Genomic DNA, 14732 nt, shown 5'->3' on the forward strand with positions numbered 1-14732 from the left:
GGTTTCTTCGACAGAATTTACCTTCTTACCTCGTGGAGCTCTTTCCGTGTGCCATTCAGAGTAGTTGATCATCATATTATCAAGAAGCTTTGTTGCTTCACCAAGAGTGATGGACATAAAGGTACCTCCAGCAGCTGAATCCAATAAATTCCGCGAAGAAAAATTTAGTCCTGCATAGAAGGTTTGGATGATCATCCAAGTAGTCAGTCCATGGGTTGGGCAATTTTTAACCAGAGATTTCATTCTTTCCCAAGCTTGAGCAACATGTTCAGTATCTAATTGTTTAAAATTCATTATGCTACTCCTCAAAGATATAATTTTAGCAGGGGGATAATATCTACCAATAAAAGCATCCTTGCATTTAGTCCATGAATAAATACTATTCTTAGGCAGAGATAGCAACCAATCTTTAGCTCTTCCTCTTAATGAGAAAGGGAACAATTTTAGTTTAATAATATCACCATCTACATCTTTATATTTTTGCATTTCACATAGTTCAACAAAATTATTAAGATGGGCAGCAGCATCATCAGAACTAACACCAGAAAATTGCTCTCGCATAACAAGATTTAGTAAAGCAGGTTTAATTTCAAAGAATTCTGCTGTAGTAGCAGGTGGAGCAATAGGTGTGCATAAGAAATCATTATTATTTGTGGTTGTGAAGTCACACAACTTAGTATTTTCAGCGTTGGCCATTTTAGCAACAGTAAATAAAACAAACTAGATAAAGTAAATGCAAGTAAACTAATTTTTTTTGTGTTTTTGATATAGCAAACTAGATAGCAATTAAAGTAAAACTAGCAACTAATTTTTTTGTATTTTGATTTAGTGCAGCAAACAAAGTAGTAAATAAAACTAAGCAAGACAAAAACAAAGTAAAGAGATTGAGAAGTGGAGACTCCCCTTGCAGCTTGTCTTGATCTCCCCGGCAACAACGGCGCTTTAAAAATATGCTTGATGGCGTGTAACTCACACGTTCGTTGGGAACCCCAAGAGGAAGGTATGATGCGCACAGCAGCAAGTTTTCCCTCAGAAAGAAACCAAGGTTTATCGAACCAGGAGGAGCCAAGAAGCACGTTGAAGGTTGATGGCGGCGGGATGTAGTGCGGCGCAACACCAGGGATTCCGGCGCCAACGTGGAACCTGCACAACACAACCAAAGTACTTTGCCCCAACGAAACAGTGAGGTTGTCAATCTCACCGGCTTGCTGTAACAAAGGATTAACCGTATTGTGTGGAAGATGATTGTTTGCAGAAAACAGTAAAACAAGTATTGCAGTAGATTGTATTTCAGTAAAGAGAATTGGACCGGGGTCCACAGTTCACTAGAGGTGTCTCTCCCATAAGACAAATAGCATGTTGGGTGAACAAATTACAGTTGGGCAATTGACAAATAAAGAGAGCATGACCATGCACATACATATCATGATGAGTATAGTGAGATTTAATTGGGCATTACGACAAAGTACATAGACCGCCATCCAACTGCATCTATGCCTAAAAAGTCCACCTTCAGGTTATCATCCGAACCCCTTCCAGTATTAAGTTGCAAAGCAACAGACAATTGCATTAAGTATGGTGCGTAATGTAATCAACAACTACATCCTTAGACATAGCATCAATGTTTTATCCCTAGTGGCAACAACACAACACAACCTTAGAACTTTCATCCTTTGTCCCAGTGTCAATGCAGGCATGAACCCACTATCGAGCATAAGTACTCCCTCTTGGAGTTACAAGCATCTACTTGGCCAGAGCATCTACTAGTAACGGAAAGCATGCAAGATCATAAACAACACATAAGTATAACTTTGATAATCAACATAACAAGTATTCTCTATTCATCGGATCCCAACAAACGCAACATATAGAATTACATATAGATGATCTTGATCATGTTAGGCAGCTCACAAGATCCGACAATGATAGCACAATGGGGAGAAGACAACCATCTAGCTACTGCTATGGACCCATAGTCCAGGGGTAGACTACTCACACATCACACCGGAGGTGACCATGGCGGTGTAGAGTCCTCCGGGAGATGATTCCCCTCTCCGGCAGGGTGCCGGAGGCGATCTCCTGGATCCCCCGAGATGGGATCGGCGTTGGCGGCGTCTCTGGAAGGTTTTCCATATCGTGGCTCTCGGTACTGGGGGTTTCGTCACGGAGGCTATTTGTAGGCGGAAGGGCAGGTCAAGAGGCGGCACGAGGGCCCCACACCACAGGGCCGCGCGGCCAAGGGGGGGGCCGCGCCGCCCTAGGGTGTGGCCCCCTCGTGGCCCCTCTTCGTCTCTCCTTCGGACTTCTGGAAGCTTCGTGGCAAAATAGGACCCTGGGCGTTGATTTCGTCCAATTCCGAGAATATTTCGTTACTAGGATTTCTGAAACCAAAAACAGCAGAAACAAAGAATCGGCACTTCGGCATCTTGTTAATAGGTTAGTTCCAGAAAATGCACGAATATGACATAAAGTGTGCATAAAACATGTAGATAACATCAATAATGTGGCATTGAACATTAGAAATTATCGATACGTCGGAGACGTATCAGTATCACTCAGCTGGTATTGTCTCGCTGCTAGTATGCCGTCTCTAGTGTCTAATGGTGTATGAACAAGCGTCGTGTCGTCTCGTGAACTATGGTTGTGTCTGAAACTAATTCGTAGTGTCTATGATCACTGGAAAGTTTGCTTGTGCTTGCATTGTGTGCTTGCTTGTGCGGTATTGATCAATGCTAACCTCAGCACTGAAGGGAAGATGTAACCAGAAGCGGATTTTGGGTTGCAACTAAGAGCATCTCCAGCCGTTTGAGGCCCCCAGGCGAAAATTCGGACATAAAAAATGCCGGATTGGGTGTAAAAAGGGCGTGGGGGCAACATTTTCACAGTCGCACCCCGGCATTCGCCCATCAGCGGCGATAGTTTCAAAAAATCATCTTCCCGCTACACAAAAGCATCGTCAAAGTTTGGTGATCGGATCAACCACATTCTAGCGATCGAAAAAGAAACTAGAGGATAATAGGCTCATCGGCGGTCCCTCCCTGAGCCTTGTCTGGCGCGGAATCGGCTGGTGAAGCATCGGCGGCCGCCGGTGTCGCAGCAGTGCCGGGAGTAGACGTCGAAGCGGAGGACGAAGCAGCCGATGGGGGCCGGAGGATGTCTTGGCGATGGGCGTCGTACCAAGCCCTCAACTCCTCGTCCATCTTGCCGTCATTGCCGCCGATCAGGAACGCCAGGTCAGTGTTCCTCTTCTTCGCCGAGGAGGTTTCCTTCAGCAAGGTTGTCCGGACGCCCTGATTGGCGAGCATCTCCTTCTAGCGCACGTTGTGCTTGTCGTCCCTCCCGGCGGCGTGCGCCCTCGCGTCGGCCAAGCACTTGTCGAAGGACGGCTACAACCTATCGGCTGGATAGCCGGTAGGCCTTCTTCTGCTCTTTCAGCTTCTTCTGGCCGAGCTCTGGGCGGCCCCTCGACGCGGCAGGGGCTGCATCGTCGAGGTTGTACTGCTCGCCCTTGTTATTCGCGAGATTCTTGCGCACCTCCTTCCACTTCTCGCACTCTTCGATGCGGGCGCAGACGTTGAGGTACTTGAACGTCTGGACGTCATTGTCGTCCGCGTACATGTCGAACGCCCGCCGCATCTGCAGAAACATGCTGGCGAATCAAGATTAAACCTCGGCGATCCATGGTCGACGGAGGAGCCACGGCGAGTGAGCATACCTTTGCTTCAAAGTCAGCGCCGCTCACCGGGAGTTCATCGATCTCCTCCTGTATGTCGTGCCACTTGTTGCACGCCGCCTGCATGATCCCGCAATGGGTGCCCATTGCGTTGTCGCCGCGTATCATCACCGTCTTGTTGAAGTATGGATCGACGAGTTTGCGCTCGTCGAACGCCAACTTGACCTGCTGCCAATACGTCTCGAAGTTTTGATTGGTGCCGGTGATGCCGTTCATGGAATCGGTTTTCCAAGCTTCGGCGAGGCACTCCTCTTCTTTGCCCGTCCATTTGATTCGCGGCTCGGCCGGCGGCGAGTTCTTCTTCCTTTTCTTCTTCCCCTTGGACGGCGCCGCCGTGGGTTCAGGCGCGTCCTCTTCGTCGACGTCCTGGTCGAGGTAGGCTTGTTCATCTTCGACGTTGACGTCTTGGGTATCGTCGTTCTGATCATCGATGGCACCCCGCGACGCGACGACTTCTGTCGCCCTTGCCTCCTCTTGTGTGAAGAAACTCGGGCTCGACGCAGCGGTCATGGAGCCTGGCGTGATCATCTTGTGCATCACTCCGTCATTCGGCAGTGGCATCCCGGGGTTGGAGAAGGAGAGCGGCCCACGGTGCAGGGCAGGCGAGATGCCCTCGTACATCGCACCATCGTACGCCGGCGGTGACGACGTAAACCCCGCCATGCCGGCGGTGTAGGTGTCGTGGAACATGGCCATGGCCAGTGACGCCGACGAGAAGGTGGAAGGAGAGCCGATCGTACCTTGGGTCGGCCATGGGAATTGGCCGATGCGCAGGTGAGAGAAGTTCATAGAGACCAGCCTCGCCTGTTCGTCCGACGCTGTCACCGCCACCTTCTTCGCGTTAAACTTCTTCTCCCTCTCCGCCCTACCACGAGTTTTGTTCCATCGCCGCTCCACATCCGCCGCCCACATTGCGTTTGTCCAGCCCGGCGGCCTCTCTTTTGGCGCCCGTGGCTTCCTCGCCTTCGGCGCGCCATCGGCGGGGAGCTTTTTTGGCGGCATGGTGGTGGAAGGGAAGAGGAGGAGCGGCAACTGTGGGGGAGAATGGCGGTAGCTCCTCCGAAATTCGGCGGGGAAAATGGTTCTATGCGGCGCATTTTGGAGGGAAAATGAAATAAATGGAGGGAACTACCCCTTTCTGTCGCTAACAACACGGGCCCGCTCGATGTTTCGCGCGTTTTTGTTTCGTCCGGAGTCCCCAACCGGGCCTCGGGAAGCCGGGGATGACCTGGGCTCTCCGGATGGATTAAAGGCCAAATCCGGGGGAAAACGAGGAGCCGGGGGCGCGGCTGGGCTGATTAACACCGTTCGGATAAAAAAAAAAGGGCTTCCGGGGGCCTTCTTGGGGAGACGGCGGGAGATGCACTAAGCAACAGGGGCGCCGTTCTAGGTTGCTACTTAGTCTTACAACTGATCTACCAAAAAGCTAGAGCTCAAATCTGCACGGAGCTGAAAAAACTCTACGCATGCGACAAAACGAGAGGCTTTTTCTGGCAGGTGACCCATCTAGAACGCGTAGGGGTTCTTCTCCGTAATGTAATGGTGCCAGAATCCGGCCTAGACTACCAAACGCCCCCCAACCAGCTCTAGCCTCAGCGCCATTTCATTGCAATGCTTCGATCCACCACACTTCAACCATGCAACTGATCACTTTCGTTGATTTTGGAATTGAGTTTTGTTCAAGGACTTGTAATACCAGCTCATGCGTTGGTTGCACTATATGTAGCCGTGTAGGCTTTGTCCACGAGAACCATGTATTTTCCATGTCGGAATGGTCACTTGTGATGTATAATTTCATTGTTTAACAATTATATTCAACAACGACAAAAAAAAATACAAATCAAATTCAGTTTTTTCTTCTCGTGGTCTGGATTAAAGACTAATAATTGAACGAATAAACAGGCGACATTGTGCAAAATGAAAAATGAACGTCGACAGCAGGGATCGAACCTGCGCGGGCGTAGCCCAACAGATTTCAAGTCTGTCTCCTTAACCACTCGGACATATCGACGATTGATGCTGTAATAACTCCTTAACTATATATATTACATCCATATATTAGGATAGGTAGCAACTTTCCAAAACAAAGGAAGGGACCATGATGGTAAACGCAACAACTTCTGGTACACGACGAGAATCATTGACAGCTCGTTACGCCAAATAATGATTTTTAAGAAGAAATATTACACATCGATTGTGATGTTGATTTTGCCTTAAGAGGTCGTTTGGTATCCATCATTTGGGCCTGGAATCCTGGAATTCATTTTGGAATTCCATAGGTGGGCTGTTTGGTTGCCACAGAATTGTGCTGTCATTTCATTTAGGAATTCTAGCAAAATGACTCCATGGGTAAACATGATTCCAAGCTGAAACCTGTCATTTGCAATTCTCTATGGAAGCCTCTACACATTCAATATTGAATTCTGCTGTCATTTGCAATTCCTGTGGCAACCAAACAAGTGTATATTTCTGAAATTACAATGTAAATGAAATGAATACATGTATTCATTTTCAAATGCTACAAACAAAATGAAAGCCTGGCTTCCAAACGACCTCTAAGTGTTATACTCCTCGAAACAGCGCCTATAGTGTTACTCGTCGAAGATAATCTAAAATCCTTTTGCAGTTTCGCACGCTCCAATCAGGCATGAACTGCTCCAACTTCCAAATAGGATATTACTGCACGATCTATCTAGTAAGGTATGTAGATTTCCTCAGTAGTCCCTATATGCATATGGACGGCGTGAATGACATCGCAGAAAAAGCTAGGCGTGAAAAAAAAAAGACTACGATGACGAATATTGTTAGGTCGTCGCAATCGATTGTCGTTTCGTGGTATAGAGTAGCCAAGAAGAGCCTCACATGCTGATATCGACTTTGCCTTTTCATCCCACTCGATCATGAATTATATCTTTCAATTGCACGTTCTGTCATTCACAATCTCCAGATAATTAGTCGAGACATACATGTGTATCGAAAGAAAAAGGTCCTGCACTTTCTTCATGAACGTGAAATAAAAAAATATCATGCACACACCTAATATTTATTATCCAAGGAACGAGCACGGAGCATAACAAGACATTCATACAATAATATTAGCTCCACCGTTATATGGAATCAAAAAATGCAAAAAGATATAGCAGTGCTTACCTAGTACGTTATTGCAATCTCACAACATAATATGAAATCTCTCAACAGGTACGAAATACACATGACCTAATAATAAGAAAAAAAATTAGTTTGTCTTCCGGCAATTTTTCCTGATCTCTCCATTATTCCCTGTCAGCGGTGAGATATCTCCCATCTTGATCATGCCTGCCACAAAATCAGCGAAGAAGGTGCTCTGGCTACTGACATAAGACTGTACTTGTGGGTCGGTGGCCCCGCCATTGAAGAGCTCCTGGTCAGAGTGCAGGAGCCCCTTTTTGCCAATGAGGTTCTTGTAGTAGTTGTTCTCGAAAGTGGTCGGCGTCTGAAGATCGAGTGGTGCTAGGTTGTTGTCGCCTGAGCCAGAGGTGAGAGGGCATCCTGCTTGAAGGGTTGTAGAGAAGCCCTTGTCGATGTTGGTGTCATTGTAGATGTGCGCTCGGAAGCTCGTACATCGTGCTTGGCCTATGGTGTGAGACCCTGCATGTAAATGGCCGCAATTTGACATCAGGAAATAAATTTCTGTGGGACTATCTTAAAAAATATCCAAAATGTTTGTGAGCATAAGTGAAGGTTTTGGCAATGCTTATTGTGCAACTAATAGTTATGGTTATATATTTGTTCTTTCAAATCGACTCTTGATTCTCTGAAAGGTAGAAGAAAGAAAAGGGCGTGTCTGAGTCGTCGGTGACTAAACATGGCAAAACGAATCGTATGCCTAGTGCATGTGTGGTTGTCGTTAACACGTAATCAAGTTGGCTATCCAGGGGATGCCAACTTTATTCTTACCTTTAATACTTGTCAAGAGATGTGAATATGTGATAGCGCAGAGCCAGCCATTTCACTGAAAAACTTTAAGTGGATTGGTTGCTAGAGGCGTCAGTTTTGTACGTAGCATGCAAATGTTTAACAAGCTTCTAGAAAGCAACCCATGCCGACAACCACAGGCCAATCTCAAATTCTTCGTCGACAGAAAAATAATGGATCTAGTAGTAAATTGGTACGAGTAACAGTGTAATTTGATTGAACTCGTCAGCACTAATTTGATTAACAATGTCTAGGCTTTCAAGTCAAAACTTAGCTATCATTCCGTTGGCGATCAAGCCGCTGTACGCGATTAGCTAGCTAGTAAAGTTAGAAGAAGAGTATGAAATATAATGTTTCCTTATTTTCTTCCACATGGGAATCTGTTCTTGTCAAATAAAAAATATAGATGTTTACTTACATTCTTAACAGACTCTACATCATCGACCAGTGTATACTAGTCCGTACTGACTAACGAGTTCATTTGTTGAGATTACGTTGCTGGCTAAAAGAAATGGCCGGGAGTGGCTCGAGCGAGCTAGCTACGTACCAGACAGCGCAACCATGTCCTTCTGGGAGAGCCCCTGCGCGGCGAAGAGCGCGGTAAGGTTAGCGAGCCCCGACGTCGGCGGCGGGATGTTGTTGTTGGCGCCGCTGAAGCTCGCCGTCGTCGAGTCCCGCCGCCCCACCTTCACATCCCAGCTCGGCCCGCCCAGCTACACAAATTACAAAGCACAGTTTCAGTACGTCGCCACTGCATGCATGAACGTAGGTACACATGCGCATTCATGGGAATGGGATGTCAACTTACGGCGACGACGCTGTCCCTGGCTGCGACGGCGAGGACGTCGGCGCAGGAGACGACACCAGGGCAGAGCTTCTCCACCGCCGCCTTCACGGCGTCGATGACCTCGAACCCGCGCACCGACCCGTTGTTGGGCTTGGCCGTCTTCTCCCCCTGCAGGCTCGAAGTGTCGTCCAGCAGCAGCGACCCGTCGCAGCCCTGCACGAAGCAGTCGTGGAAGAATAGGCGCAGGATGGAGGCGCCCATCCGCGGCTCCTTCGCCACCGCCGACTGCACCGCGGACTTCACCGCGCCCAGCGCGCCCGGGCACGAGCTCGAGTAGAACCCCGTTGACAGCTGCGCCGACGCGCCACCGGCGCAGAGCGCCATGATGATGAGCATCACGACGCACAAAGCACTAGCATTCTCGCTTGCACTGGCACCAGCCATGGCTGATATCGACGAGTGCGTGTGTGGATGGAAGAATGTATATGTCCCCTGTTGCTACCCAACCTAAGTGTGAGCGTGTTGCCTTGAGCTACAGCTAGCTTTGCTGAGGCGTATATTTATAGCACAGCCACCGACGATGATCATGAGCTCGAGCGGCAGTGTGGTACATGCAAAAGATTTGATTAGATTACATCACCTTTCTCACCTACTCTGTTGGACTTCGAGTTGAAGTTTAGGTACTGTGTTGTCTAGGACACGTACGTACACTGCTTCACGTTTTTGGTGAGTGAGAACGCTTGGACTAGAACCTGGCAAAGCAAAAAGTGCGACACGGTTAGAAAGCTAGTGGACGGCAAGCATGGAGATGGAGGCGTCGTCGCCTTTTCTAGGGCCGGAGGCGATAAAGCGTAGCTACCATGTGTTGCTAACTACCCATCATCTAGGATGCATGTTGATCTCTGTTCAAAAAAATACTGTAACTAATACTCATCCGGCCAGTACCTTTTTTCACAGCATATTCTCATAAAGTACCTTTTACGTAACAACTTCAATTAGAGACATTGCTTTCCTTTTACGTAACAACTTCAATTAGAGACATTACTTTCAGTATATCTAGCTAGGCTACGAGTTGATTTTATTCTGGATGATGGTGGCTCGGAATATTTACAACCAGTTGGTTGGCATCCTACTAGTAGACTTCAACATGGATTGATGCTCTATATATTGTGGTCCGTGATTGTAATATACTGATGTTGGGAACTTCGTAACAAAACAAGGGTTGTGTGCATCGCATGATGATGTAGAGGTCGGGTGCTTTTTCCCCCATTTCAAAAGAAGAACCTGATTTTATTTTGCAGCGACGTACGAGGGTGCAGCTTATTATAGTTCAAACCTTTGCCCTTAACTTTGAGCAACCTTACTTTTACTGTCTCTTCGATTCATAGGACTTAAAAGGCATTCGATTGTAAAAAAAACTGCGGGGTTACAATATCATTCCCATTTCGATTTTACATGATTTGGTACATAGCTTAGTTTGCTTGATTCTGTTACAACAAAAAATTGTTATCAATAGGCTAGAGTAGACGCCAAAAATTCATATGAAATATAGTGCAGAAGGTTTTATAAGAAAAAAAATCATACGAGACTCAATGTACCATAGTAGGAATTTATGAAGGATTTGAATCTCACAAGATTTCTATGAAATCCTTTGAATCACAAACGAAGTAAGGTACGTCACGTTGGAGAGATGTGTGATCTCACGAAGGATTTCCCAACGCTACAAATGTTCGTCTTTTTCTCTGAGCCTCACGAAGGACAAGGGCTCTTTTCTTATGGTTAGCTTTTCCTCCACTCTGAAGATGGCAAGCTCCACAACCATTTCACAAACTCCGCGAAGGAGAAAGCCAAAGCTTCTTCACAATCTTTCACGAAGAGGTCACCGAGGCACCAACCGTCAAGACAACTAGGAAGTCACCCTCCAAGAGTAACAAACTCATGGTCTCTCACTCGAATAAATTGTAATGGAGAGCTCAACACCATGAAAGGATGCAAAGCAAGAACACCAAAATCTTCTCCCTCAACTCCCACGCAACAAACGGTAGAGGCAAACCCATGATTCTAAGATCTAGATCCCAAGAGAGCCCCCTCGCTTAGAGGAAGAACTGATTGGTGGAGCTTTGAATCTAGATATACTCTTCCAATCCTCCCAAAAAGATGCAAGACTCATAGGAGGGATTGAGACGAATCAAGCCTTTGGAGGACTACAATGGAGGTCAATTTCCGTGCTCAATAACCCTATAGCACTGGCACTTCCTGTGTCACTCGGTACCAGATCCTGAACATATTTCGAGCTGGATACCGGGCTGTCCGAACAAATATTGGAAATCCCGGTATGAAACACAGATTATGTTCTGCGTTGGGTACTATGCCCCAAAAACAATAAAATCGCTCTTACAATAAACGCAATATATTTTGCATTCGGACTCCCCAATTTTAATGAATTTGGACTAATTTTGAAGCTAACAACAAGATATAGTCTTAATGCAAAGAACCACCAAGATTTACCAAGTGAAAAATATCAAGAGTGGGGTGGTGTGAGATCACCCAAAATGCAATGACATCAGTGCAACAAATTGCATTGCAGAACAAGCGCTCAAGCAGGACATAAGAAATCCAGAAAGGTAATCCACACCTAAATCAAAAGGCAATGAACATGCACGACAACTAAAGCCAGTGCAACGCAAAAACAAAGTTAGTGCACTACAAAGCCGAAGGCAGTGTATAAAAATCATCAAAACGTAGGATGTAGTTTTGAAGATCCGATGCGACTAGTGCACAACTATGAAAACAGATTGTGATTTAGGCGCTAAGTTAAAAAAAAATAGTTCTACAAAAAAGAGGGGAAACCCCAGTAGATGGATTAACTACATCGTGCCAAGAGGGGCCTTGTGGTTCACCCACGGGTGGAAGTACCTCTCATTTCATGCCACTTGTCGCATATGATGGGGCCCAGTATACCTCCTTACTTAGGACACCTCATAATAGCGTTTCTAATGAAGAGGTAGGTCAAAGATGAGGACGATTAATGCATATAGGCACCCACCCACTAAGAAACTTTGTTAAATAATTTTGTCTGAGGATTATTCTAGATTCATGTGAAACTTGCTTTTCATTCAAGGAAATCACTGAAGGGAGACATGGAGAAAGTTTCTAACCTTTAAAGTAATCATCGATCTAATCAAACTGCACTCATGCATGCTGAATGGATTGGTAATGTGTTCGTTCAATTTGATGAACTGAACCCTCACAGAAAGTTACCTTTTTGGGGCGCCGGAAATTGTCATTTCTTAATTTATTCAATTCCTTCAACTTATGAGAGGTGGCCTTTTGTCTTGCTAAACATGTGCATTGTGAAAGGCGCGATTGATAGAGTATGGTTTAGGGTTAGGGTTAGGGTTAGGATAGATTAATTAATGGATGGTTGTTAAGTATATAGTGAAGACAAGCTTCATGTTAAATGTTTAATATAATTGTATGAAAATAACAACTGCTAGACGAGAGAGAGCCTGGACCTCTCCCCCTTATCCCCATCTATAGTAAGATAAGGTGATTTGTGCACCCTCCCTCTATGACCACCGCGCTATCGTCGATCCACTCGATCCCTCGACTCCGGGGGCCGCTCCAGTGGCGGGAGGTTGGGGGATTGACGAATCACGATGTGTACATAGTATAGGTTGTTGTAGGGTGGCTTCCGGTGGCGCTGAGGAGGCGGTGGCGTGGTCAGAGAGCCTTTTGAAGATGGTGGTCCTCTCCTCCATTATGGGTTCTCTGGTGGAGCTCCGGGGCGGATCTGCTGTCCCAAGTGCGTTCGCGGCTCGGCGGAGCTGCGGTGCGCTTTCCCCCCTCGCCGGTGTCCGAGTGATGGCGCAGTCGGTCGTCGAAGATCTTGACGGAGATGCTGTTGTTGACCAAGTTGGCGGCGTTCATGGTGCATGATGGAGGTGCTCTGGTGGCGAGGAACGTCAACTTCCTGGCCGTCTGGGGGCTCCTCCTAGTCCAAGCTTGCAGTGGAGGAGTGGCGGCGGGATTCGTTGGCGTGACGTGCTGCTCGACAAAGACGATGTTGGGGCTAAGAAGGATCTTGTTGTAATTTTCTTTATTTCTGGGCTTGTTTGTAAAACTCTTGGTTAATGGTATCAGTTCTGTTTGCGCAAAAAGAAAAAAAAAAACTGCTTGACAAGCTTCGAGTTTACCTAATGGCCGGAGAGTAATTTTGTAGTATAGTATTACTTCATCGATCGATCATACTGATCCACTGATCCATCGATCCTGTCAGACTGAGACACGTGCATGTAACTACAGCACAAGGGTCGTGCATGCATCACAAATGACACTTCGGTCCCATAGGTGGTAATGACTCATCCAAGATTTAAAACGTACCTACATTGACGAGAAAACCATACTACCGTCCCTAGTCAATGAAGAAGTAATAGTTTTGGTATTGATACGGCATTCCACGTGTAATTTTAATCACTAGTTTCTATTGCAGCATAAGCATAAATAGCAAAAAAAAAACTTATGTTATTCTACAAACAAATTTCAAGTATATTAACTATATGTGCGATATGTCTGAAACGTCACTTTTGTGGATTATACGTAGCAATGTAATATCCGAAGATCGAGTCACTGCCAAATAAACGTGGCATTTTCCCACTGATAGATTACCAAAACCTTATAACCATTGTTTGTGGTATACGTCACATCATGATTTTTTGGCCACATTAGATACCACTGAAAAGTATTCAGAGACATTTATATGACATATACTAGGAAAGTGCCCGTGCGTTGCACCGGGAGAAAATATAGAAAACGTTTGAAGTCCAAACAAAATATACCCCTTACTTCATATTGGAGATATTATGTACCATTAGATAAGGTCAAACCTTATAATTATGGAGTACACATTATGTAGCGCAAGTATATGCAATATGTAGCGCAAGTATATGCAATAATTTAGCATGTCAATGGCTATCGCCATGGAAGAGCAGATAGAGTGCGAGGGCCAACATTGTCTGTCGGCTGCACACATCCCTCACGTAGGCTTCGTGAGGTTTTGTTCATCATCACAGAGGAGCATAAGGCTTTCTATTTTATTCTTAGGTCACATGTAAACATAATTCACAAGCATTGGAAGAAATAGTGACATATAGCTCAAAAACATAATAATCTGCCTTTTAAATTAAAATATAATTTCATAAAAATAATAATTAACTCACATGGAAAGAACTCAAAAACCGGTATATTTTTGTTCAAATATCTCGTAGGCTCGCACCAGCATGAGGGCATCAAAGCTGAAACCCAGTGGACCACAACGCCGCCTTCATGTGGCATAGGGATAGAACAACAAACACTGCAGCCTATGGTGGCGGCTCTGCACTGATCCATCTGGAGTGTGTGGGCGTCGACGTGCTTGATGTCTTCTTGATGCTGGAAGCGGGCGATGAAGACTGACCGGCGACAATGCATGCGCGGCCGTCTAACTGGATCTTCTACGTCCAGCCATATGGCCTAGTATGTTTTTTGTATTCACGTCCTAGTCACATAAAATTCCACTTGATAATAACTGTAATCACCATGCACAATTCATCGGTAACCCCTGGTCCGCGGACGCTCGACCCAATTGTTCATATAAATCAGCTAGAATTGTTCGTTTAAACTGTCCATACCATGAATCAGTGTTAGAAAATCAGCTTAACCTATCAGTGCCTTGACGAAATCTTCCAGAAAAGGCACTCATGTATGGCTATATTACCCTATTCTCCACAAGGTGCATAGCTGCTGTGGAAATCCATCTTGCAAGACGCCAAACTGACTCGGTACGTGCCAATCCGGCCAAATCGCAACAGCACGCCTTGGAAGCCCCGCCAAGCATCTGCCTCGTCCGGGCATATGCCACCTTTGCCAGCAGTAGCGCCACGCTCCACCTCGCACTGCACCATCGACTCGCAATGCTGCGCTACGGCACGCGTGGCGAGCACACCTGCCGTGTATGCAGGCAGCAGGCACGCACGCCACCCTCCCGTCTCCGGTCTCGAGCCGGTTGAAGCAGTCGCAAGCACTGACATATCATTATGCGTTTGTCGCCAGATTGTTTGGCAATCTCTTTCCTTGTCTCTCGCATCAAGTTCGCAATTATGTTGAATCTATGAGACGACGAACGACCCAGAAAACGTAAGCCGCCCGTCGAGGTCCAAACGAATCTGATGCTGGGGCCAATGGCTGAGAAACGTGGCTGCGTGATCGGTGGGCGACCCG

At 46.3% G+C, this 14732-nt stretch overlaps 1 protein-coding gene and 1 non-coding gene across 2 annotated transcripts; both read right to left on the reverse strand.

The window, feature by feature from the left end:
- Window positions 1-5662: 5662 nt before the first annotated feature.
- Window positions 5663-5744, reverse strand: TRNAS-UGA (transfer RNA serine (anticodon UGA)). Its single transcript has one exon. It is a non-coding gene; the product is annotated as a tRNA-Ser (tRNA).
- Window positions 5745-6747: 1003 nt separating this feature from the next.
- LOC127294542 (peroxidase 4) lies at window positions 6748-9023 on the reverse strand. Its single transcript, XM_051324384.2, has 3 exons — window positions 8496-9023; window positions 8235-8400; window positions 6748-7360 (listed from the first exon to the last, which is right to left on the reverse strand). The coding sequence occupies exons 1-3, from the start codon at window positions 8916-8918 to the stop codon at window positions 6969-6971; spliced, it is 981 nt and encodes a 326-aa protein (XP_051180344.1). The 5' UTR covers window positions 8919-9023; the 3' UTR covers window positions 6748-6968.
- Between the last annotated feature and the right edge of the window lie 5709 nt (window positions 9024-14732).

Source organism: Lolium perenne, chromosome 5, assembly GCF_019359855.2.
Source record: "Lolium perenne isolate Kyuss_39 chromosome 5, Kyuss_2.0, whole genome shotgun sequence".
NCBI classification, from domain to species: domain Eukaryota; kingdom Viridiplantae; phylum Streptophyta; class Magnoliopsida; order Poales; family Poaceae; genus Lolium; species Lolium perenne.

What these genes read in the sequence shown, in the direction of transcription:
- LOC127294542 (XM_051324384.2), bottom strand. Translation starts at nt 8,918, where the DNA reads ATGGCTGGTGCCAGTGCAAGCGAGAATGCTAGTGCTTTGTGCGTCGTG. An exon ending in CCAGGGACAGCGTCGTCGCC is followed by an intron (nt 8,401 to 8,495) that starts GTAAGTTGACAT and finishes TAATTTGTGTAG; the next exon opens with CTGGGCGGGCCGAGCTGGGA. An exon ending in GGACATGGTTGCGCTGTCTG is followed by an intron (nt 7,361 to 8,234) that starts GTACGTAGCTAG and finishes ATTTACATGCAG; the next exon opens with GGTCTCACACCATAGGCCAA.